Source organism: Lepidochelys olivacea, assembly GCF_965140295.1.
Source record: "Lepidochelys olivacea isolate rLepOli2 genome assembly, chromosome: 23".
NCBI lineage: Eukaryota > Metazoa > Chordata > Testudines > Cheloniidae > Lepidochelys > Lepidochelys olivacea.
The window spans coordinates 7,029,173-7,056,081 of NC_140433.1; the positions used below are offsets into that span (position 1 = coordinate 7,029,173).

Sequence of the window (26,909 nt, forward strand, 5' to 3'; positions counted from 1 at the left end):
TGTTGGAGAATAATTGTTCACAACCCTTCATGCTTTACGCCTGTATGTGCGGGATGAGTCAAGTCCCTTGCCAGCCATACTCAGTGAGCGGGGAATGGGATCTGCAAACCAGGCCTATTTAACTGCCTCTTCTTTAACAGGCCATACAGCTTGAGCATACCACAGATCATCTCCACAGGCCAACCCCAAGCTCTCTACAGTCAGCCAGGCCCTGTAGAAAATCTTTAGGGGTGAAGTTGTGGCCCTATTAAAAGTCTATGGCAGTTTTCCCTTTGACTTTAATAGGGCTAGAATTTCCTTCCACTTGTTTTCCTCTTCTCCACATCATCGATCCAGCCCTGCTATGCCATGCACTTTCTGTTAGTTTCAGCAAGATGATTTCTCTGGCACTAGTCTGTTCCCAGCTCTCAGAGTTGGGATGGAGAGGTTTGATTTATTTACACTTTTCAAAGCACTAAAGCCACACCATGGGTCTGGAGGCAGATGCTGCCCTGGAGATCTAAATCAGATTCCTGGTGCTGTACCAAGAAGAAATGTGGCAGGCCCGGGGGAGGAGGCAGGGCTGGGGATTTGGGGAAGGACTTGGGAAGGGGCAGAGCTGGGGTGGAGCCGGGGGCAAGAAAAAAAAGCAGAGGCAGCCAAAAATTTTTTTTGCTTGGGGCAGCAAAAACCCTAGAGCCAGCCCTGCACACAAGCAACTCCCTTGGGACGTCTGGGGCATCCCGGCCCCGGGGACACGCAGCGACACCCACCCCCCCCGGGGACGTCTCGGGCATCCCGGCCCCGGGCTCCGGGGACGCTCAAGCGCCTCGCGGGCCTCCGGCGCGTGATGGGTTAAAACCGGCCCCGCAGCCGAGGCCGGGGGGGGGCGGGGCCGCGCTGTGGGAGCTTCCGGCCCCCACCGGAAGCCGCCGTCCAAGCCACTTCCGGGACCCCGGAGCCCCCCGGCCCTTCCCCCTGCGCGCAGCCCCCGCGGCCGGAGCGGTGAGTGGGGGCGGTAACGGCGGGGGCTCCCTCGTTAAAGGGCGCCTGCAGCCCCCCCCCCCGGAGGGGAAAGGGGAGAAGGTCCCTCCCTCCCCCTCGGTCTGCCGGGGGCCCGGCTGGGGAGCCCCCTTCCCCCCCCTCGGTCTGCCGGGGCGCCCCCCTTCCCCCCCTCGGTCTGCCGGGGCGCCCCCTCTTTCCCCCCCGGTCTGCCGGGGGCCCGGCTTGGGAGTCCCCCCCTCCCCCTCGGTCTCCCCTCCCCCCCTCGGTCTGCCGGGGCACCCCGCCCTCCCCCCGGCCCACTTAGGTAAAGAGAAGGAGCAATGGTCTGGCAGAGGAGGAGGCAAATGGGACTGGATCAGAAGGAAGGAGCAGGAAGGGGAGGCCAATATGGCTCCATGAGGCGCATGGGAATGAGCTGAAAATCGAAAAGGAATCCCACAAAAAGTGGCCATATGGACAGATTGCTAAGGGGATGTGGAGAAGAGTAGCACAAGCCTGCAGGGACAAAATCGGAAAGGCTAAGGCAGGAAATGAGTTATGCCTAGCAAGAGACATACAAAGGTAATAAGAGGAGTTTCTAAAAGTACATTAAGAGGGAGAGAAAGGTGAAGGAAAGTGTAGGTCCGCTGCGTAGCAGGGAAGGAAAGCTAATAACCGGTGACATCAAGAAGGCTGAGATGTTTAATTTGTGTTTTGCGACATTCTTAACTAAGATGATTACTTGTGACCATATTGTCAGTTTCAAGGTAACTGCACCGGTACTCCCTCTCTGTGGTCCCTCAAGGCACCCACTTAAAAGTTTCTGGCTCTGAGACATCACCTCTTTTGGACAGACATGCATGTCTTATTCTCTCTTCACCAGGGGTTTTAAGGCTGCACATCTCCCTAGATTACGCTGTGATGTCCCCAGCAAATCATCTGCCTGTCTTAACTTTCATAGTCCTTGGAGAGAAAGCAATCACACAGCTCTTTCTAAGCAAAGAACGTTCATTCTTTAGATAAAATGGGGGGGGAAGTTATCCAGAAGTCCCCTTTTTGTCTGTTGATCTGTGTAGAATCCGGTTTGAATCAGAATATATGAGCTTCCCTAGGCAGTGGTACCTCTCTGGAGATGTTATAACATGAGCAATTTGCCTTAATCATTTGTTACTGTTTTCACTTCCTGGAGGAGCTGTGGTATCCATCTCCCCACCATGGAGTGTATACAATCCCTGGCCCACAAATGATACATAAACCATTTATATACTTAATATGATATGGTCTTCCATAGATATTGTAGGAAGTTGCCTTGTCTGTCTCATCTTCTCCCTAAATAAGTGGGTGTAACTGTGGTGCTTGACTGGCATCCTAGAGGAATCTAGAGGTTTATTCCCTGAATGGAGTTTAAGCCATTACCTTTCATAAGTTAATATTTCACCTATGCATGTAATAAACATTCTGCTAGCAAGTCGGCATACATCCCTCAAAAACTGTACAGTTTAACAATCATCCTATATAATTTCTCCTGTTAGAACCTAGAGGGTGGAGCTCCTGCTTTCCCCCTCTTGCCCTTGTTCCCCCAAAACCTTTGGGTGTGAACTTGAGACCTGGTCCTCCCACCCCCACCTTCCATCTGGTTTTTAGGGAGCGTGTGTGGTGTCCCTTTGTCCCTCAAGGTATCAGTTCCTCTGGCAGTGAGTTGAGTCCCCATGTACTCTTTGGACAAAAGAGAGAAATAAAGCAGGGCTGCCTCCCTGTGAAGTGGCTCGCAACCAGACGTTGCTTTTACAGCAGAGGGGTTGGACAAGAGAGAGTCTTGAAACATCCCCCATAGCCAAATTCCTTTCTGGCCACCTTCTCAGGCTCTTGGGGCCCCGGGGACTCCTGTGGCTTTACCTCAGCGTCTATGGGGGAATGGGAGGAGTATTGATCCCCCGTCCCAATGGGGTGGCCTTTTCATCTCTGTATATTGAGTCAAGGAGTGCAACAGATTTTCCTCCAGCAGGCTCAGGGTCCTTTACATTTTGACAGATCGTCAGGCAGTCCTAGACTCTGGGGAGAATTTCCCCTTCTTTGCTGGTTGTAGTTACTGTTGTCATCTCCCAAGCAGCTGTCTTACGCTTGGGCATTTCCCACCCTTGGATAGATTGAGCAGTGCACTGCAGCTGCTTCAGTGTCCCTACTTTTGGCTGGAGTCACTGTCATCCCCATGCTCTGTACTTCCGCTGGCTCCCTGGTAAGAGTAGTCGGAGAAGTTATTTCCCTGGCCTGGGCTCCAGGACCCAGAGGGTTTCCCTTTAATTCAGTAGGTCTCCTCACTCCCCTGGAGTAAAAAGAAAAGGAGTACTTGTGGCACCTTAGAGACTAACCAATTTATTTGAGCATGAGCTTTCGTGAGCAACAGCTCACTTCATCGGATGCATCCGATGAAGTGAGCTGTAGCTCACGAAAGCTCATGCTCAAATAAATTGGTTAGTCTCTAAGGTGCCACAAGTACTCCTTTTCTTTTTGCGAATACAGACTAACACAGCTGCTACTCTGTCCCCTGGAGTAGGCGGCTATCTCACCCACCCTCTCCTCTGGTATTTGTTTGCATATACTGAGAAAGTAATCTGATTCCTCTTGGATACTGGCAGGGTGGATATGACCCTTCCCTTCTCCCACCCCCAACACCACCTTTTCAGCTACTCCTGTTAGCATTGGGGGGTGGAGGGATAGCTCAGTGGTTTGACCATTGGCCTGCTAAACCCAGGGTTGTGAGTTCAATCCTTGAGGAGACCATTTAGGGATCTGGGACAAAAATTGGGGATTGGTCTTGCTTTGAGTAAGGGGTTGGACTAGATGACCTCCTAAGATCCCTTCCAACCCTGATATTCTATGATAACACAGTCCCTTGAAGGCCTGGAGTTAGCAGAGGGGGTCTGATTCATCCCTTCTGTTTTTAGAGCCATATTATTCCCCAAAGCAAAGAATATGGAATATCTGACAGTACACTTACCCCTTGTGCCCCAAGCCTTCCTGAGTCTGTATAGAAACCTGTGGTGTAGGTTGAGTGAAGGCTCTTATACCAGGAGTTTTTAGCCACGTTTCACACCCTGAGAGCATTTGATGGGGTTTCAGGACATGGAGCTTAACTATCTCTCTTGGTATCTCTCCTGGTCCTGGTATCTCTCCATTCAATGAATGTCTCCCCATTGACTGCCACCTTCCATCCCACTGAGGGTCCAATTGGTCTGCACCTAAGAGGGTGCAGCATGAAATATGGGCAGTAGTTTGGGGTGTGATTGGCTCAGCATGAACATTGTATGCCATCAGTGTACTATGTGACTCCCTCCCTCTGGAGATTGTCACCTAGTTAACTCTGTGAGGCTGGGGTTGCAGCTGGCTTTCTGAGCATCGCACTGGGCGGAGCAGACAGTCCCAGGCAAAGTGACATGGCTGATCACAGATGAGACACTCCTTTGTCCCACCCATCTCAGGGCTTCCCTGCTGCCACATGTGGGCCTCTGCTTGCGCTCAGTCCCTATGATCTGATCCCATCCCTTCATTGTTAGGTTTTCTATCAAACCCAGGCTGACTCTCCACATAATGGCCTGCCAATTTCCCAACAACAGTTTTATCTCTATGATCTTTGTCCGCGAACCCTGGTTTTAGGTCAGGGTAGTAGAGTTTATAGAATTGTTTTAAGCCCATTATTTTGTAGGCCTCACCGACTGTGGCAACCTGCCACAACACTTAATACACTTTGGTCTCCCAAAGATATTGTAAAAAGTTGCCTTATGATGCTCAAAACAATTTTAACAACAAGGGGGAAGGTACACAAGTCACAATAGGGAAAGAACGTGTTAAAGAATATTTAGATAAGTTAGATGTATTCAAGTTGGCAGGGACTGATGAAATGTACCATAAGCCGATGGATGATGGGATGCATCATGTACCCTTAGGATCAAGCCTATGGATGATTACTGTGGCTCTTTGGCAATGTACAATGGTAAATTCTGGCTCCTTTTCAGGCTCAGGTTGGCCATCCCCTGAACTAGATGAATCAATCTTAGAGAACCATTAGTGATTATCTTCAAGAGCTTGTGGAGAAGGGGTGAGGTCCCAGAAGACTGGAGAAAGGCATTATGTTTGTGTCCATCTTTAAAAGGGGGAACAAATAGGACGTGAGGATTTATAGACCAGTCAGTCTAACTTGATACCTGGAAAGATACAGGAATACATTATTAAACAATTTGTAAACACCTAGAGGAAAATAGGGTAACAAGTAATAGCCAACATGGATTTGTCAATAACAAATCATGCCAAAACAAACTAATTTCCTTCTTTAATGGGGTTATGGCCTATGGAACATAAGAATGGCCATACTGTGTCAGATCAATGGTCCATTTACCCCAGTATCCTGTCTTCCAACAGGGGCTGGTGCCAGATGCTTCAGAGGGAATGAACACAGGGCAATTACCAAGTAATCCATCCCCTGTTGTCCAGTCCCAGTTTATGGCAATCACTGGTTTAGGGACACCCAGAGCATGGAGTTGCGTCCTTTACATCTTGGCTAATAGCCATTGATGTACCAATCTTCCATGAACTTATCTCATTCTTTTTGGAACTCGGTTATACTTTTGGCCTTTACAATATCCATTTTCAGTGAGTTCCACAGTTGACTGAACACTGTGTGAAGAAGTCTTCTCTATGTTTTTTTTTTAAATCTGCTGCCTGTTAATTTCATTGGCTTCTTTTTTTGTGTGAAGGGATAAATAACACTTTCCTTATTCACTTTCTCCACACCATTCTTGATTTTACAGACCGTTATCGTATTCCCCCGTAGTCACCTCTTTTCTAAGATGAACAGTCTTTTAAATCTCTCCTCAGATGGAAGCTGTTCCATACCCCTAATCATTTTTCTTGCCTGTCTCTGAACTTTTTCCAATTGTAATACATCTTTTTTGAGATGAGATGATCAGAACTGCATGCAGGATTCAAGGTGTGGGCGTATCATGGATTTATGTAGTGGCATTAGGCTATTTTCAGTCTTATTATCTATCCCTTTCCTAATGGTTCCCAACATTCTGTCTGCTTTTTTGACTGCGGCGACACATGGAGCTAATGTTTTCACAAACTCCATAGTGGCTCCAAGATCTTTTTCTTGAGTGCTAACAAATAGTTTAGACCGCCACATTTTTTATCTGTAGTTGGGATTATGTTTTCCAGTGAGCACTTTGCACTTACCATCATTGAATTTCATCTGTCATTTTGTTGTCCAGTCACCCAGTTTTGTAAGGTCCCTTTGTAACTCTGCAGTCATCTTTGAACTTAACTATCTTGAGTTATTTTGTATTGTCTGCAGTGCAGTGTTCACCTCTGTTTCCAGATCATTTATAAGTATGTTGAACAGCACTTGTCCCAGTCCTTGGAGGACCCCGCTATTTACCTCTCTCCACTGTGTAAATTGTCCATTTATTCCTACCTTTTGTTTCCTGTCTTTTAAATATTTACTGATCCATGAAAGGCCCTTCCCTCTTATCCCATGACTGCTTACTTTGCTTAAGAGCAAAGAGTAGATAGCTTGACTTTTGACACAGACCCACATGACATTCCCATAAGGAAACTAGGGAAATGTGGTCTAGATTAATTTACTGTAAGGTGTGTGCACAACTTGTTGAAAGACAAAACTCAAAGACTAGTTATCAGCGTTTCATTGTCAGACTGGGGTAACATTGTCCTGGGTCTGATACTATTCAACATTTTCATTCACGATTTGGAGAATGGAGTGGATAGTATGCTTATAAAATTTTCAGGCAACACCAATCTGGTAGGGGTTGCAAGCACTTTGGAGGACAGGATTAGAATTCAAAATGACCTTGACAAACTGGAGTCTGAAATCAGTAAGATGAAATTCAATAAAGACAAGTGCAAAGTACTGCACTTAGAAAGGAAAAATCAAATGCACAAAGACGAAAAGGGGAATAACTGGCTAGGTGGCAGTACTGCAGAAAAGGATCTGGATATTGTAAGAGATCATCACGTGAGCCAACAATGTGATGCAGTTACAAACAACACTAATATCATTCTGGGGTGTATTAACAGGAGTGCTGTGTGTAAGACACTGGAGGTAGTTGTTCTGCTATACTCAGCTGAAATATCGTGCCCAGTTTTGGGCACCACACTTGAATTGGAGAGAGTCCAGAGGAAAGCAACAAAAATGATAAAAGGTTTAGACAGGCTGACCTATGAGGAAATGTTGGGGGGAAAAATCTGGGCATGTTTAGTCTTGGGAAAAGAAGACAGTGGAAATATGAGAAGTCCTCAAATATATAAGGGCTGTTATACAGAGGATCATGATCAATTGTTCTCCATGTCCACTGAAGATAGGAGAAGAAGTAATTGACTTAATCTGCAGCAAAGAAGTTTTAGGTCGGATATTAGGAAAAACTTTCTAACTATAAGGGTGGTTAAGTATTGGAACAGGTTTCCAAGGTTCGTTTCTAAGAACAGGCTGGACAAACCCTTGTCAGGGATGGTCTAGGTATACCTGGCCCTGCATGGGAGGGCTGGGGAGGGGCTAAGCTGAACTAAATGAGCCCTTTAGATCCCTTCCAGCTCTACATTTCTGTGATTCTGTGAGACCTATTGGAAGGGTGGGGGCAGATTGTCCCATATCTGCTACTGTGGGGTTCTTACACCACAAAACCCCATCTTTTACTGGCTACTGGCATAGACATGGAACTGGACTCGATGGACCTTGAGTCTGATCAAGTTTAGCAATGCCTAGTTTCTGTATCCATTTTCCCATTTATGCAAATACATATCAACCTCCACCCATGAAAGGGATGAGCCTACATCATGGGCCACGGCAGGTAAAATCTATTTGGGGAATACTGAACCGACTTCTTTGCTTTGCAGTGAGTGGAATCGCTGACTCTGCTGTGCTCATCCAAATGGCAAAATGGGAAGATCTTTGGGTCCCAAGTTTCCAGGACTTCACGGAAAGGAAACTCTCAAAAGACACTCACCCAGGTGAGGAAGAAGTTAAACCAACTGAGAAAACATCTCCCTGCCAAGTATAAAGCTGGAATTCCAGCAAAGCTATTGCAAACACCATAGTTCTGTCTCACTTCATCTTGTTCATAGATTTTAAGGCTAGAAGGGGTTAAAAGTGAAATAAACATATCCAGATAAAGAAGGGAAATGAAAGCAGGAGTGAAAAACAGATACAAGAAAAAATGAGTAAATTGCTGGCAAAGAGTCCTAGTCTGCAGTTAGGAAATGCAGATGATAAAGGAAACTAAAGGGATCAATGAAAAATATGTAGCCAGGATAATAGGACAATGAGATTTATTTATATCTGTCTGTCAGGAACAAAATTCTACAAAGGATATAGATCCAGTAATAGATAAAGAAAGCAGTACTGTCAATCATAATACAGAAAAGGCAGAAGTATCAATAAATGTTTCTGTTCTGTATTTAGAAAGAAGTAGAATGATATATTCACAGCTTAGCATGATAATGAAATACTTTATATTCTATCAGTAACTAGGGAGGATGTTAAACAGCAACTATTAGACATGTTTACACCAGCAGGACCAACAATTTGTAATTAAAACAATTAAGTGATGAGCTCTCTGAACAATTAATGTTGACTTTTAATGAATCTTAGTACACCAGGAAAGTTCCAGAGGACTGGAAAAAAGCTAATGTAACCATATTTTAAAAGAATAAATAGGATCACTTGGTAAAATAATATGGATTTTAATATAGCTAAATGCAAATGTATACACCTAGGAATGAAGAATGTAGGCCATATTTACAGGATAGGGGACTCTGTCCCAGGAAACAATGACTGGAAAGGATGTGGTGGTGGTGGTAGATGATCAGGTGGACATCAGCTCTCACTGCAATGCTGTGACTAAAAGGGCTAATGTGATCCTAGAATGCATACAATTTTGAGCAGCAATAGGGAAGCTGTTTTCCCTCTGTATTTGTCACAGGTGTGACCACTGCTAGAATACTGCGTTTAGTTCTGGTGTCCACAATTCAGGAAGGATGTCGATAAATTGGAGAAGGTCCAGAGGAGAGCCATGAGAACGATTAAAGGATTAGAAAACCTGCCTTATAGTGACAGACTCCGAGCTCAATCTGTTTAGCTTGACAAAAAGTAGGTTAAGGGGCAACTTGATTACTGTCTATAAGTGCCTACATGGGGAACAATCTAACAGAGAAAAGAATAACACAATCCAATGGTTGGAAGTTGAAGTTAGACAAGTTCAGATTGGAAATTGGCATACATTTTAAACAATGAGGGTAATTAACCATTGGAACAATTTACTGAGGGTTGTGATGCATTCTCCATCAATGACAATTTTTAAATCAAGATTGGATATTTTTCTAAATGATATGATCATTTGGCCTGGTTCTCTGGCCTGTGTTATCCAGGAGGCCAGACTGGATGATCACAGTGGTCTCGGCTTGCAATCTATGAACTATATAGGCTAGTTCGTGTGACATTGTCCCAAACAAAATCATGGAAAGGCTGATCTGGGACTCAGTAAATAATTAAAGGATTGTAGCATAACATGGTTTTATGGATAGTAGGCTGTGTGTCTGTCACGGAGGTCACAGATTCCATGACTTTTCATGACCTCCATGACTTCGGCAACAGCCGGTGCTGGCTCAGGGGCTGGGCTAGCAGCAGCAGTTTGGGTGTGTGGGAAGGGGCTCAGGGATGGGGCAGTGAGTTGGGGTGTGTGTGAGCACTTACCTGGGGGGCGAGAGGGAGCGGTGGCAGTCCCTGGCTCCCACCGCCATGTCCCTGCAGTTCCTAGGCGGAGTGGCCAGGGGGGCTCCACACACTGCCCGCACCCACAGGCACCGCCCCCACAGCTCCCATTGGCTGCAGTTCCTGGCCAATGGGAGCTGCAGAACTGCCGTTTGTGGAGGGAGCAGCACACAAAGCCCCAAGCTACAGGGACATGCTGGATAGGGAGCTTGCCAGCCCCGCCAACCCCCAAACCCCCCAGCACCAGTGGGGGTCCTGGGCTACGCACCACCGCCCGCCTCCTCCCCAGCACCAGCAGGGGTCCTGGGCCACCAGCACCCACAGCACCCCCATCCCATCCCCCCGATCACGCACAGTCCCCCGGCCCAAGTTTTAGTTAGGGGTACATAGTAAAAGTCATAGACAGGTCACAGGCCGTGAATTTTTGTTTACTGCCCGTGACCTATCCATGACTTTTACTAAAAATACCTGTGACTAAAATGTAGCCTTTGGGACGTTGCACTCCAGAATGCTGTCTGCATTTTATTAGCAATACTGCCGCCTCCACCCCCAACATGTTTTCAGGCACCCAGGGACCAGGAACCCAAAACTTCACGAGAACACCTAGGAATGACATCACAGGGTTTAAAGGTACTGGAAAGGTGTGTAACCAGAGACAAACAGGGGTTTTACATGTACTGCCTCCACCATGGACAGTGTCCAAGACTCCGGCAGTATGTTCAGGAGGAGGGTGTGACTTTGCACTCCATATGCTTTATAAAAATATGTTTATATGTGTCAATATGATGTAACTGGAATATGCTTTATGCAAAAGGTCTCTTGTAAGATATCATTACAGAGCTTATAATCTACTGAGTGTGGTCATCCTATTTGTATGTATGTATCATTCTTGTATCTAAAACTAGAAATATTAAGTATAACTCTGAAGTCCTATTGTAATTATGCAAAGTGTGGGTCATTAATAGTGGTTTAGAATCTTGATGACTCCCATTGACTAGGACAATTGGTTGTAAATGGCTCTGTTTACTTGCCCGCCTTCCTGTGTTTTTGTGAGTCAGGCTGGGAAAAATGGAGGGTTGGGGTCTCACAGGACATGTGACTATGTCACCTGGTACTGGAATCCATCTTAAACCTGGTGCTTTTCAATTTAAAAGGAGGGGTGGGGACCGAGAGAGACAATATTCCCGCCTTGTGCCAAAGCTATAAAAGGGGGTGGAACAGAACAAAGAGGGCTGCCAGTCATGAGAAATCCCCTAGTTACCACCTGAACTGGAACAAGGACTGTACCAGGGGAAAGTATTGGGCCCAGACTAGGAAGGAGTCTAGTCTGTGAAAGAAGATTATTGGAACATCTCTGAGGGTGAGATTTACCTGTAGTCAGTGTCTTAATGTATTAGGCTTAGACTTGCGTGTTTTGTTTTATTTTGCTTGGCAACTTACTTTGTTCTGTCTTTTATTTCTTGAAACCACTTAAATCCTACTTTTATACTTAATAAAATCACTTTTGTTTATTAATTAACCCAGAGTAAGTGATTAATACCTGGGGGAGCAAACAGCTGTGCATATCTCTCTATTTTTTTTTTTTTTTTTTGAGGGTGGACACTTTATGAGTTTACCCTGTATAAGCTTTAAAAAGAGTAAAATAGATTTATTTGGGGTTTGGATCCCATTGGGAGCTGGGTGCTAGAGACAAGAGTACTTGCTGAGCTGTTTTCAGTTAAGTCTGCAGCTTTGGGGGCGTGGGTCAGACCCTGGCTCTGTGTTGCAGAAGGCTAGCGTGTCTGGCTCAACAAGACAGGGTTCTGGAGTCCCAAGCTGGCAAAGAAAACGGGCTTAGAGGTAGTTTCGGCACATCAGGTGACAATCCCAAGGGGGTCTCTGTGACTGAACCCATCACAGCCTTAACAATAGGTCTTGTCAAATAAGTTTTATCATTTTTTGATGACATTACATATTTGGTTTATAAAGGCCCTTGTATTGTCATAATATACTTAGACTTCTATAATGTATGTCTTGGAACAAATTTTGAAAGAGAAACTAGTTAAGGACAAAGGTAAACAGTAATTGGGCTAAAATACAACATGGTTTTATAAAAGGTAAATAATTCTTGACCAACCTGATTTCTTTCTTTGAGAAGATAACTGAATTTGTAGACAAAGGAAATACAGTAGATCTAATCTACCTGGATTTCAAAGTAAGACATTTGATACAGTTCCACAGGGGATGTTATTAATTAAATTGGAGAAGATGGGGATTAATATGACAATTGAAAGGTGAATAAGGAACTGGGTAAAGAAAAGAGTACAATGGTTCATACTGAAAGGTGAACTGTCAGACTGGAGGGAGGTTACGAGTGGAATTCCTCAGGGATCAGTCTTGGGACCAATCTTGCTTAATATTTTCATTCATGAGCTTGGCACGAAAAGTGGATAAGTTGGAACATATTGCCAATACAGAGGAGGACCGGCATATCATACAGGAAGATCTGGGTGACCTTGAAAACTCGAGTAATAGAAATGGAACTAAATTTAATATCACAACGTCATGCCCTTAGGGACTAACAACAAGAATTTTTGCTATAAACTGGAGATGTATCAGCTGGAAGCAACAGAGGAGAAAGACTTGGGTCTGTTGGTTGATCACAGAAACACTATGAGCCACCAATGTGATGTGGCCGTGAAAAAGGCTAATGCAGTCCTAGGATGCATCAGGCAAAGTATTTCCAGTAGATAGGGAAGTGTTAGCACTATTGTACAAGGCATTGGTGAGACCTCATCTGGAATGCTGTGTGCAGTTCTGGTCTCCCATATTTAAGAAAAATTAATTCAACCTGGAACAGGTGCAGAGAAAGGCTACTAGGATGATCAGAGAAGTGGAAAACCTACCTTATGAGAGGAGACTCAAAGAACTTGGCTTGTTTAGCCTAACCAAACAAAGGCTATGGGGACATATGATTGTGCTCTATAAATACATCAGAGGCATAAATACCAGAGAGGGAGAGGAGTTATTTACATTAAGTGCCAGTGTTGAGACAAGAAAAAATGGCTAAACTGGCCATCAGCAAGGTTAGGCTTGAAATTAGATGAAGGTGTCTTACCATCAGAGGAGAGAACTTCTGAAATAGCTTTCCAAGGGGAGCAGTGGGGCTAAAAAACTTAACTGGCTTCAAGACTGAGCTTGATAAGTTTATGGTGGGTATGGTATGAGGAGACTGCCTACAATGCCATGTGGCCCATCTTTGACTGCTGGTAGCAAATATCCCCAATGGCTGGTGAAGGGACACTAGATGGGTAGGGCTCTGAGTTACTACAGAGAATTCTTTCCCTGGTGTCTGGCTGTTGGTTCTTGCTGAAATGCTCAGGGTCCAACTGACTGCCAGATGTGGGATCGGGAAGGAATTTTCCCCCCAGGTGAGATTGGGTTGGTTTTTTTTGGCTTCCTCTGCAGCTTGGGGCATGGGTCACTTGCTGGTTTAAACTAGAATAAATGGTGGATTCTCTGAAAGTCTTTAAATCATGATTTGAGGACTTCAGTAACTGAGCCAGAGATTATGGGTCTATTAAAGGAGTGGGTGGGCGAAGTTCTGTGGCCTGTAACATGCAGGAGGTCAGACAGGATAGTCATGATGGTCCCTTCTGGCCTTCAAGTCTGTGACATTGTGATTAAAAAAAAAAAAAAAAAAAGGCATTATACAAAATCATTGTACCCCATGGGAGGGGCGAGGTGTGAGGTTGTGCTCCAGTCAGGGATTGGCATTTCTCTGGTCTTTTAGTTATTTATACCTCCCCTCCCCTTGTCCCCCCAGACCCATTGCCCCTCCCGACTGGTTGCTTGACTTTGCCTCAACCCCTATCTCAAGGCAATCTTAAAGTGTGCTCTTGAGTAAGGCTTTCACTGCTCTTATCTGTTCCCATTGTACTAACAAATCCATCTGACGAGGCAGAAGCAACATCACAGTGCCTTTGTCCCTTTTTTACACATTTTAATACAAAAGTATCAAAAAGTCTAACCCCAAATTCTATCCCAGGCTAACAAACAGGCCTATATACTAACAGAAGAAAATATAAAACCCTTGCTGGTGACACGAATTGTTGGAGTGGTAAATAACATAGCCAAATGCAAGGTCACACACTGAAGATCAAAGAATCATGGTCACACTTCTAGACTAGGGGACTGTACCCTGGAAAGCAGTGACTTAGAAATAGTGATAGATAAACAATTGAACAAGAGTTACTAGCACAGTGTTGTAGCTGAGAGGGTGAACACAATCCTTGTATTCATAAGTAGGGGAATATCACTTAGGAGGAGGAAGGTCCTGTTGCCTATGTATATGGCATCAGTGGGACCATTACCGGATACTGTGTCCAATTGTTGTGTCCACACTTCAAAATGGATGTTGAAAAATTAGAAAAGGTTCACTATAGAGCTACAAGAATGAGCCGAGGTCTGGAAAATCTGCCTTATGGTGACAGGCTAAAGAAGCTCATTCTATTTAGTTTATCAACGAGACCGTCAAGAAGGGAGTGTACATGAGCAGAAAGTTTCCGATAGTTAACAGTTCTTTAATCTAGCATCAAAAGGAATAAGATCCAGTGGCTGGAAGCTGAAACTAAACAAATCCCAACTAGAAATATGGTGCTGTTATTTTAACAGTAAGGGTAATTAACCAGTGGGAGAGTTTACCTAGAGAACTGCTGGATTCTGTATCACTTGAAGTCTTTAAATCGAGATTGGATATCTTTTTAAAAGATATGATGTAGCTCATTATATGGGCTTGATGCAGAAATTGCTGGGTGAGGTTCTGTGGCCTGTGTTATGCAGGAGGTCAGACTAGATGATCTAATGGTCTCATGTGACCTTAATAGCTATGAATCTAAGGAACCAGTATGATCAATATGCTAGTTCATTACTCACATGGTGACAGGTTTCAGAGTGGTAGCCGTGTTAGTCTGTATCAGTAAAAGCAACGAGGAGTCCTTGGGGCACCTTAGAGACTAACATTTATTTGGGCATGGCCACTTGGGTTTTAGCCCACGAAAACTTATGCGCAAATAAATTCATTGTTTTAGTTCGTTAGTGTAACCAGCAGCTGTCGTGACCTCAGGGTAGACCGCTGCATTCCACCAACCTGACTGATTTCTGTTAAGAGCCCCTCCTTTCCCTTCATTTCTTTTCTCTGGGTTTTCAGACAGGAAGCTGACGAAAGCTCTTTCCCTCTTATCTCCCTTGGGAAGGGCCCAGAGTCCTGGCTCCCAGTTTCTACGTTTATCAGCATTGTTTTATTTATTTGCATTTCCCCTTTCCCTGGGTTCATTTTTCCTGAGCTCAGGCAGTTACTCTCTCTTTTTATCCTAGCAGATGATGAGATTGCAAGTGAGAGTGAAGAGGATGACAGTCCTCAGCCGGAAGGGCCTGAGAAAGTGGAACCTCATGGGACATTATCAAGAAGATCCAAATCAAATGTTTCCCAGAGTCAGCAGAGCTCAGAAAAGCAGCCGCAAAAGCCTGCAGGGAAGAGACGGGGTAAGTCTGCTCCCCAAGAGAGAGCTTTGGGAAAGCAGCAGAGAATCCACAAAGGGGAGGTGCCAAATGCGTGTCTGGAGTGTGGGAAGGTCTTTGGCCGGAAATCACATCTCATTAGACACCAGAGAACTCACCGGCGAGAGAAGCCGACTATTTGTAATGAGTGCGGGAAGAGCTTCAGTCGCAGCTCAACCCTCATTGAGCACCAGAGAACCCACACGGGCGAGAAGCCCTACAAATGCACGGAGTGTGGGAAGAGCTTCAGCCAGAGCTCCCACCTCATCACGCACCAGAGGATCCACACAGGCGAAAAGCCCTACCAGTGCACCATATGCGGGAAGCGCTTCCACCAGAACTCGCATCTCCTGACCCACCAGAGAACCCACACGGGTGAGAAGCCCTACCAGTGTACCCAGTGCTGGGAGCGCTTCAGCCGCAGCTACACCCTGACCAGACATCAGCGGAGCCACACGGGGGAGCGGCCGTATCAGTGCCCTGACTGTGGCAAACGCTTCAGCCTCAACTCCACCCTCCTCAGCCACCAGAGAACGCACACGGGCGAGAAGCCCTACAAATGCTCTAAGTGCGGTAAGAGCTTCACGCGGAGCTCCACACTCGTCCAGCACCAGAGAACGCACATAGGGGACAAGATCTATACGTGCCCCTGCTGCAACAAGGTGGCCTGCTCTAGCCTGTTCTTCTGAGTCTGGCTGCGGGACCTGCTCCAGCTTGTCCTTCTGAGCCTGGGTGTCAGGCTCGTTCCAGCTTGTCCTTCTGAGCCCGGGCACTGGACCGCTCCAGCCTGCCATAGGATTCCTCTTTTCCTGTTTGTGGATGTATCCTAAAGAGCAGGGACTGCCAAGGCACTTTGAGATGCTTTTCCTGTAGGAACCACAGCGAGCACAGCTCCTCAACAGGGGAAAGCTCACACTTTGTTCACCTTTTGTTTTAGTTCAGCGACTTTCCCTCTTGTGCATGCTGGGGGAATGTAATACTTCCCTTACATCTCCCTCCTGATTTCATAATACTGTGCACTTCAATGCATTTAAGGATCTTGGTTCTTCACACACACTAATGAAGTAGGCCTCCCACAGGTTTGAGAGATAGGGACATTTTTAAAATAAAGAAAGGGAGGTGAAGTGACATCAGTGAGTCACCAGCAGAGCTGTCATGCTCCCCAGCCAGAATTCCTCACTTATCCCATATTGCTGTCATGTTCCCCAGACCTGGTTCTCTGTGTGAGAAAGGAGAAAAGCGAGGGGAAAGCCCCGTTTCGTGGGGTTTGCAAACTCTGCCAAAATACATTTCTGGGGCTGTTTTGCTAATGAACCTCCCAGCCTTGAGGTTCTGTGAGTGTGATGAATGTCAGTCCGTATGATCTTCACACAGGGCAAGAGTTTCTCTTCCTTGGTGAAAGAGCACTCTTATTTTGCCTTAGTGGGCTAAGGCCAGTGACTGGGGTGTGGAGGGCTCGAAGAAAAGCAGACCAGACCAAAGCAGAACAGCCTTCCAGAGTTAACACACCTGGAGTTTGTTCCCTGTTTCGTTGGTCGTGGGGAGGAAACCTTTTCCTTTTTGTACGTTGTACCTCTTCATATTGTTGATAAAGAAACCTGATAATTAAGCTCAGGAGAGATGCAGCTGTATTCAGTTGTATGAGCATCTCTCTGTCTTGTTTGACCTAACGTGTTTCTGATAGGAATTGTTCATTGTTTCTTTAAAGCCCAAATGAATTGTATGGACCCGCAATATCATAGAAAAGGCCTGGAAAAGTACCTGCTTCACTTCAGTTTGCAGCCTGCTGGAATGAACTTCAGACCAAAGCTCTGATTCCATTTACAGCAAAGTCCTTGTGGAGCAAGTAAATCCAACTCTTTCCTCTGAGGTCAGCTGATCTGCAACTTCTTGAGTATTGTCTTTGCTGCAGAGTTCGCTCTTACCGGGTGTTGCCCCTAACCTCACCTCCCACACAACCCTCTCACACAAGTTAACTGTGCCTTCTGTCCCAGCTAGCTGGCCTGGCTACAGCTGCAGCTTGGAGCCTGGGTACCACTTTCACTTGGGCTGGTAACCCGCCCATTTGCAATGAAGATGCGGGTTAAATCACTCGAGTGCTGATAGTGGAATTATGGGAAGGCACTGGAAGACTGTGTGCCCTGAAGGACTGACAAGTTCTCCCACAATTCACTAGGAAAAAATCCGAGTGGCTGATCTTACTGCAGCACAAAAAACCATAGGCTATAGCTCTAGAAGTCCTAGCAACACGTGGGGGAGCGAGGCACCAGTGAGGACACTGTAATGTGGGTGTGGATTTATAGGGTGGTCACTCACGCCCGGCTGTTAATGACCCAAGCTAACTCTGCAGTGAAGACATACTCTAAGGATTTTTTTGAGCTGTGTGTTAAACCAGTGGTTCTCAACCTTTCCAGGCTACTGTACCCCTGAAGCTGAGACCCGCAGCATGGGGCTGAAGCCTGAGCCCTGCTGCCCAGGGCTGAAGCATGTAACTTAGCTTCACATGGCCCCAGGCAACTGCCCTGCTTGCCATCTCCTAATGCCAGCTCTGTACTTGCAACCCCCTTAAACCCATCCCACGATCCCCCTGGGGCTCGTAGCCCACAAGTTGAGAAACACTGATCTAGATGAGTTGACGTACCCCCTGGAAGACCTCTGCGTACCCCCAGGGATACACATCTGGTTAAAAACCACTGTGTTAAACCATCTACATTTGAAAATGCTCAGTCACCAGCAGGGAGACAGTTCTGAAGGCAAGAAAAGCTTGAGTCTCGACTCAACACTTCACTGCCACCAGGGAACCATAAATGAGCTGCAAACTGTCTCCCTCTTCCTGGCAAGAACTCCAGCAGTTTTCTGCACTCCCTGTGTGATCTTTAACTACCAGCTTAGGACTGGCTTAAAATTATACTTTATCATCTACAAAAACATCAGCTTTGAGTGAGCTGCTAGAAAATGAAAATTAGGTGGTCCTGCAGTTATCAGAAAAGCCTGGAAGGAATTGAAAGAGATGCTTGTACAGGAGCCAGGATTAAAGTGCTATATAAGTTGAAGTCCTATACAAATCTTAATAGGTGCCTCGCAATTTGATTTTGCAATAGTGGGAAGAAAGCTGACAGTTTACAGTTTATGCTTTCAGGTCACAGAGATGCAGAAACTAGATGCACAAATACAAACAGAGCTGTTAGGGATATTGCTTAAGTGCTAGGAGAAATTTTGACCAGAAAGCAGAGGCTGAAACAGACCCAGGTCTCTATAGCATATTACCTGTTCTATAAGAGTGCAAAGTATGATGATAAAGCTACAGATGTGAGAAAAAGCTGTGTCATAGCAATGAAGTGTTGCCAGCTGATGCCCTATCCATACTTGTTACGTTAGAGAAAGAAGCTGAGGAAGAGAGACATGGAGATATAAGCTTGGTGATCCCTTTTCACAGCAAGTGAAAGGCCACAAAGAGTGAAAACAATTATGAAAGGATGGCCAAAGGTAATGCACAGCAGTCAGCAAGAGACTATGGAGGTTACAGATATAAATGTACAGCAATGAATGGCATGATTGTTCATAGGCATAAAACTATTATACTCCAGTGACTTTACCAGTGAATGCTACAGGGAGGCTATTTGGGAATCATATGTAAAAGAAATAAACCCAGAGGCTTCTCAAATAGTGAGTAAGCTATTTGTTCTACTTGAGATACAATCTACAGACCCATGATTCCCTGTCTGATACTACAGAGGCTATCAAATGGTCAGAGATGGGCCAAATCAAAACCCTGCATTGGAATACCCTGAAGTTTTGCGGAGGTTTGAATGTATATCTGAACTGCTTGATTCAGGCCCAGCTATGCCAGTGGACATCATGGATTCTCATGTGGCAAAGAACAAGTGAAGTTCATTACTGATTATTGCTCTTTGCACCCTGAAATGTGAACATTTGAAAGTATCTTTGTAAGACATGGAATTCCAGATTAAAAACCCAGATTTTTAAAGGTATTTAGGCAGTGTTCCATTCAGCATTGCAAGGCCTAAGGCCCAGATTTCTAAGGGGAGTTAGGGTGTCTAACTTCCACTGGGAGTTAAGCACCTAACTATCTTTAAAAATCTGGGTTTAAGTGATTTAGATGGCTAAATCCCATTTTCAAAAGTGACTTAGCAGCCTAAATCATTGAAAGACATTGATTTCAATAGGAGTTAGGATCTGGGTCTTAAGTGTTTGTCACTTTTGAGAGTGTGAATTAGCCATCTTAGTCACTTGGGGTAGATTCACAAAGGGGACTTAGGTGTTTCAACACCTATTTCCCCAGTGCCCTTCCACCCAGTGGAATTCACAGCCCTAAGTTATGCATCCAGGCTCCCTAAGCATTGTATGGGGAGAGTTAGGTGCCTGATAAAGGGATTCTCAGAAGCCAGCAAGCTGAGCAGGGAGCCACCATAGCCAGCCAGGAGTGAAATGCACAGGAAAGGGCAGGGATTAGGACCCAGCTCCACAAAGGTACTCCCATTGATCTGGGCCTTACGGATCTGACCGACAGGTGGGAGAGATTCTCAGCTGTGGGGAGCTGCGGTGGCTGCTCCACCTCCCCTGGGTGTGGCTCTTACCATCAGAGCCCCGGCAGATACAAAATGTGTGTCCCCAGCCACACTGCTAGCTGCAGAAATAGTCCACGGATATAAAGCGGATACCCATGGATTTGCAGGGCTCTAGTTCTGGCACTTGCTTGGGAGGCGGGAGACCTGTTTTCAAACCCTTGCCTGATTTGGAGCGGAGATTTGAATCAAGGTCTCTCATCTCCCAAGTGAGCGCCCATACCACCAGGCTATTGGGTATTCTGGGGTGGCTCTTTCTGGCTCTTCTGTTGAACCTGTTCCATTTGGTATTAAATAAATATTCCTAGGGCCAAAGGACACACGAGAGAGGCTAAATAGCCTGATTAGCACACTTGCCTAGGATATAGAAGCAGCAGGTTCGAGTCCCTGCTCTGGTAAATATACAAACTGGAGTCACTCCAACAGGAGAGGGCTCCAACCCAGAATAGCTTGGTGGTTAGGGCATTTTCCAGTAAGATGGGAAACCTGGCTTTAAGTCCTTCCTCCAAATCAGGCAGAGCAAGCATTTAAAACTGGTAGAAACTAGGTGCTTAGTGGGGACTTAGGTTTAGGTAGCAACTGAGTGGTGATTTTTTGAATGTCTGAGATGCCTAAAATGTTGGATTTATGAGCCTGTATCCCTTTGTGAATATAGTTCTACACTTTGCAACAGTGGGCAGAGCAATAGCAAAATACCTTTAAGAATGTGGGCCAAAGTGTTCAGGGCTATTAGAATGGAATGTTCCCCCCACAGAAATTAAGCAGCTTTCAGTTGGTGTAGATTTTAAGCATATGATCTCAACTTCTAACCGTTTTAGATCAAATGGGCTAAACAAGAGCTTAGTACAGCTGGTGAAGAAGTGGATGAAGAAGCTACAAATCCTTTGAATTAGCTCCATGCATGCATTAGTAGATGAGGGAGAGTCACCAACTCAATTGTTGAGAAGAGGGATGAAAATTAACCTTCCCAGCAAGAAAAAAGCTAAACAAGACTCAGAATGAAGAGAGAATAAGATGAATGAGAACCAGAAAATTAAACAAAGTTACGTTGATTTTTCAGAAGAACACACTCTTCCATCATTTTAGCTTTGGCAACAAAGTGCATCCTTGTGCCTACACCACAAAGAGGTGATTAGAAAAGCAGAGAGAGCTCCAAAATCCTCGCAAGTGTATAATGTGTTGGCTGCCCTTTGATTTAATAAACACGCCCTGAGCTCACAGATACAAAGTCTCCTGCAGATGACCCCTTAGAACTTGTCATTGTGGGACAGAATAGAGAAAAATGGAGAGGTTAATTAATCTGAAGAAGATAATACATTAAGAAGCTCTTAAACCACTACGAATTAAAAGTGTCGTAAGTCTTTACAGAAAATTGTATAAGGACGTAAACGCTTGCTGGAGGGTGAAGTGCAAGTTGCCTCTTCTGCTTGGAGAAGCAGAACATACAAAGTAGCTGATTTCTGTGTATGTGATGTTGAAATGTATATTGTATACATTGAGAGACAGGAAGGCATTGTTTAAAAGAAGGACGAGATAGTGATATAAATACTAGACTTAATAGATGACTCTTAGAATGTTAACAGGTATATGAGAATTTGGAGATGGTCCTGAAGAATTATTGATCGAGGGCAAAATTCTGCCCTGGATTCTACACCATCCAATCCCCCTGAAGGCAGTGGGGGTTGTTAGGGCAGGACGTGCCATGTTGTTTTGAAGAAAACAATTGACTTGATGGTGCAGCTATGAATTCAAGCTGAACAATAAACTAGTTATTCTTCTCACTCATGGTGTCGGTATTTAGAGAATGCAAAGAATGTCACACACCCATCCACAGACACCCCTGCAGGATCCCCATTCATCCTAGAGCCAGTCCAGAAAAGACTTCTGCTTACACCTCCTCCATAGTCTTGTGCCAGTCACCCTGATATAACTCATCCACTGTGTGTCTCCTCTCAGCCCTTCCTCACAATCTCACCTCTATCCCTGCAACAGCCTTCACCTCCAAACCTGCCAGGTAGAACAGCCATCTTGTCTCTCTGCAACATCTCTCTTAAGAGCTCATCTGAAAACATGTCTTTGATGTTGTACCTTTGGCTTGTTACACAGGAATAACTCTGAAGAAACCAACACACCAGGCCTCGCTACATATACAGTCAGCTACTGGTATTTTAATAGATTCCAAGGCCAGAGGGGACCATTGTGATCATGTAGTGTAACCTCCTATATTGTTTTAGCCACAGTGTTGCACTAGGAACTTCTGTTCAGCTGATTATCTGCCTTGACTCACAAATCTTTTTCAGAGTAACTGCCTCTGTAAATATGGCTGACGTTCTTTGTTCTTAGATGTATACATTTACACTTAACCATATTAAAACACATATTGTTTGCGCCCAGTTTGCCAGCCTATCCAGATCACTCTGAATTAGTGACCTGTCCTCTTTATTATTTACCATTCCCCCAATTTTTGTGTCATCAAATTGTATTAGTTACGATTTTATGTTTTCTTCCAGATCATTGATAAAAATATTAAATAGTCACAATGTTGTGCAATACCATGTCACATGCCTTACAGATGTCAACACTGTTACCTTTATCAACCAAGCTTGTAATCTCATCGAAAAAGGCATCACATTCATTTGTGGCTCTGTTTGCCATAAACTCATGTTGCTTTGCATTAATTGTATTACCCTGCTTTAATTCAAGTCCCATATTGGCCATTCTATTAATTTGCTATAGGATCATTATCAGGCTGACAGGCCTATTACTCAGGTGATCCCATTTACTCTTTTTGACTATTGGCACAACATTATCATTCCTCCAGTCTTCATGAATTTCCCCAGTGAGCTCTGCAGTCAGCTCTTTTAAAACTCTTGGAACCAAGTTATCTGGACCTGCTAATTTAAGAATGTCTGAATTTAGTAGCTTCTACCCTGAGGTAGTAGTGGAATGGAAAGAGGGTTATCACCATATGATGAGACTATATCATCTGTTTCCCCCTAAATACAGAACAGAAATATTGGTTGAACATGCTGCCTTTTCTGAATTATTATTGATAATTTTACCATTTCCATCTACTCATGAAGAAATACCATGGTCAGGCTTCTTTTTGTTCCTAATATATTTCAAAAGCTCCTTCTTGTCTTTCATTCTCCTGGCCATAGATGTCTCCTTGTGTCCCTTTGCTTCCCTTATCAATTTTTTACAGTTCCTAAGTTCTGATTTATATTCATTGCTATCAACTTCCCCTTTCTTCGTTTTGTTATATATTTATTTTTTGTAGTTGCCGTCGTTTCCCCTCTAAACCAGATTGGTTTTTAAGCAGTACAGCCTTCTTCCTTGATTAGGCTTCTTGATTCCCACTTTTCTGATTCAATTCTTCCTCCAGATGATTTGGCTCATAATTGTTTCCAGCTCTGGGCAACTGGTCACTTTAAAGTACCAACTCTCTCTGTATATACTACTGGTCTGTACTTTATTCTGCATACACATTATAAATGTGATCAAGTCATGATCATTTGTACCGAAGCTACCATTAATTTTTAGTTCTGTGATCAGTCCCTCTTGATTTGTTAAAAGAAAAGGAGTACTTGTGGCACCTTAGAGACTAACCAATTTATTTGAGCATAAGCTTTCGTGAGCTACAGCTCACTTCATCAGATGCACACTGTGGAAAATACAGAAGTTTTTATACACACAAACCATGAAAAAATGGGTGTTTATCACTACAAAAGGTTTTCTCTCCCCCCACCCTACTCTCCTGCTGGTAATAGCTTATCTAAAGTGATCACTCTCCTTACAATGTGTATGATAATCAAGGTGGGCCATTTCCAGCACAAATCCAGGGTTTAACAAGAACATCTGAGGAACAGTGGGGTGGGGGGGGAGGAATAAACAAGGGGAAATAGGCTTGAATAGAGACTGGGAATGGTTGAATCATTTATAAAAAGTAACCTAAGTTAATTGTATCCAATTTGCAAATGAATTCCAATTCAGCAGTCTCTCGCTGGAGTCTGGATTTGAAGTTTTTCTGTTGTAATATCGCAAGTTTCATGTCTGTAATCCCGTGACCAGAGAGATTGAAGTGTTCTCCGCCTGGTTTACGAATGTTATAATTTTTGACATCTGATTTGTGTCCATTTATTCTTTTACGTAGAGACTGTCCAGTTTGACCAATGTAAATGGCAGAGGGGCATTGCTGGCACATGATGGCATATATCACATTGGTGGATGTGCAGGTGAACGAGCCTCTGATAGTGTGGCTGATGTTATTAGGCCCTGTGATGGTGTCCCCTGAATAGATATGTGGGCACAGTTGGCAATGGGCTTTGTTGCAAGGATAGGTTCCTGGGTTAGTGGTTCTGTTGTGTGGTATGTGGTTGCTGGTGAGTATTCGCTTCAGGTTGGGGGGCCGGTCTGTAGGCAAGGACTGGCCTGTCTCCCAAGATTTGTGAGAGTGATGGGTCGTCCTTCAGGATAGGTTGTAGATCCTTGATGATGCGTTGGAGAGGTTTTAGTTGGGGACTGAAGGTGATGGCTAGTGGCGTTCTGTTATTTTCTTTGTTATTTTCTTTGCTCTATCAATCTGTTTCTTCACTTCTGCAGGTGGGTATTGTAGTTGTAAGAATGCTTGATAGAGATCTTGTAGGTGTCTGTCTCTGTCTGAGGGGTTGGAGGAAATGCGGTTGTATCGCAGAGCTTGGCTGTAGACAATGGATCGTGTGGTGTGGTCAGGGTGAAAGCTGGAGGCATGTAGGTAGGAATAGCGGTCAGTAGGTTTCCGGTATAGGGTGGTGTTGATGTGACCATCGTTTATTAGCACTACAGTACCCACCTGGCAGAAGTGAAGAAACAGATTGATAGAGCCAGAAGAGTTCCCAGAAGTTACCTACTACAGGACAGGCCTAACAAAGAAAATAACAGAATGCCACTAGCCGTCACCTTCAGCCCCCAACTAAAACCTCTCCAACGCATCATCAAGGATCTACAACCTATCCTGAAGGACGACCCATCACTCTCACAAATCTTGGGAGACAGGCCAGTCCTTGCCTACAGACAGTCCCCCAACCTGAAGCGAATACTCACCAGCAACCACACACCACACAACAGAACCACTAACCCAGGAACCTATCCTTGCAACAAAGCCCGTTGCCAACTGTACCCACATATCTATTCAGGGGACACCATCATAGGGCCTAATCACATCAGCCACACTATCAGAGGCTCGTTCACCTGCACATCCACCAATGTGATATATGCCATCATGTGCCAGCAATGCCCCTCTGCCATGTACATTGGGCAAACTGGACAGTCTCTACGTAAAAGAATAAATGGACACAAATCAGATGTCAAGAATTATAACATTCATAAACCAGTCGGAGAACACTTCAATCTCTCTGGTCACGCGATTACGGACATGAAAGTTGCGATATTACAACAGAAAAACTTCAAAAAGCCAGACTCCAGCGAGAGACTGCTGAATTGGAATTCATTTGCAAATTGGATACAATTAACTTAGGCTTGAATAGAGACTGGGAGTGGCTAAGTCATTATGCAAAGTAACCTATTTCCCCTTGTTTTTTCCTGCCCCCTTCCTCAGACGTTCCTGTTAAACCCTGGATTTGTGCTGGCAATGGCCTACCTTGATTATCATACACATTGTAAGGAGAGTCATCGCTTTAGATAAGCTATTACCAGCAGGAGAGTGGGGTGGGGGGAGAGAAAACCTTTTGTAGTGATAATCACCCATTTTTTCATGGTTTGTGTGTATAAAAACGTCTTCTGTACTTTCCACAGTATGCAGCCGATGAAGTGAGCTGTAGCTCACGAAAGCTCATGCTCAAATAAATTGGTTAGTCTCTAAGGTGCCACAAGTACTCCTTTTCTTTTTGCAAATACAGACTAACATGGCTGTTACTCTGAAACTTGATTTGTTAAGACAAGGGCTAATAAAAAATTCCTCCATGTTGGCTGCAACACTTTTTGAGTTAGTTAGGAAATCATCACCTGTCATGTTCAGAAATTGCAAGGACCTTTTAGTACTGGCAGTAGGAGACAGCCTGCGTGTGTCACTCCAATTGACATTCCCCGTGAGTATGCAGCTTTTCCTCTTACGCACGATGGATCAGTGCGTAAGGCGCTGGCCATCCTGTTCTCGTGAGATTCAGCGAGCTGGAGCAGGCACCAGCTAATACCCCATCGTGTGCTTTCTCTGTGAGGACATTGACCTAGAAGCATTCAAGATCATTTTCCTGCGGGTTGTCAGTGACTCGGAAACAAGTAATGCCATTTTTGTTAGAATGCCACTTCCCCTCTCCTTTTGCCCACTTTATCCTTCCTAACTAGGTTATAACCACGGATTTTAACAATCCAGTTATGGGACTCATCCCACCTGATTTTAGTAATATCAGCCAGATCCAAGTTATGCTCATAAATGTACAGTTCCAGTTCCTCCTTTGTTTCCATTTGCATTCCTGTATAGCCATTTCTTATCATTTGATTCCTTGATGTGTTCTCAACATCTTGGGTTTGTATTAACTGTGAGAGGTGTGTGTGTGTGAGAGAGCGCGCGAGAGGCACGCAGTGTAGGGCGTGTGTGAGAATGAGAGAGAGAAACAGCATGTTATGTGTGTGAGAGACAGTATATGAAAGACAGGGTGGTGGGTGAGTGTGAGAGACACACAGGTGTGTGTGAGAGAGAGACACACACACAGCATGGTATGTGAGCGAGCAACACACAGAGTGTGTGGTGTGTGAGCGAGAGAGAGATACACACATATTCCCCCTTTAAGTACACTGCCCTTTTAAGTAGATTTGCACTCACCAGGCTGAAGCCTGCTTCTTCAGACCCAGCAGCAGCCACCAGCAAGCTCCATCCTACATCCCACTCCTGAGCCCTGTTGTGTTCCCTCTCCCCCCCCACAACTCTGCAGAGATGAGATACATGGGAGGGGGATACCCTGACATCACCTTCCCTCCCCTGCCCCCACTCCGCTCTTCACAGCGAGCAGGAGACTCCCAGGGGCTCAACCCAAGGCAGAGGGCAGGAG

General features: G+C 44.9%; 1 protein-coding gene across 1 annotated transcript; it reads left to right on the forward strand.

Moving 5' to 3' along the window:
• The first annotated feature begins 907 nt into the window (after nt 1–907).
• Nucleotides 908–21,644, forward strand: LOC311511692 (uncharacterized protein). The gene is made up of 3 exons (XM_084612491.1): nt 908–984; nt 7,867–7,980; nt 15,098–21,644. The coding sequence occupies exons 2-3, from the start codon at nt 7,902–7,904 to the stop codon at nt 15,964–15,966; spliced, it is 948 nt and encodes a 315-aa protein (XP_084468617.1). The 5' UTR covers nt 908–984; nt 7,867–7,901; the 3' UTR covers nt 15,967–21,644.
• The last annotated feature ends 5,265 nt before the right edge of the window (nt 21,645–26,909 follow it).

Bases quoted from the DNA above. Each gene is read 5' to 3' on its own strand.
- LOC311511692 (XM_084612491.1), top strand. From the start codon at position 7,902: ATGGCAAAATGGGAAGATCTTTGGGTCCCAAGTTTCCAGGACTTCACG. The intron at 7,981-15,097 runs GTGAGGAAGAAG...TTATCCTAGCAG, and splicing joins CTCAAAAGACACTCACCCAG to ATGATGAGATTGCAAGTGAG.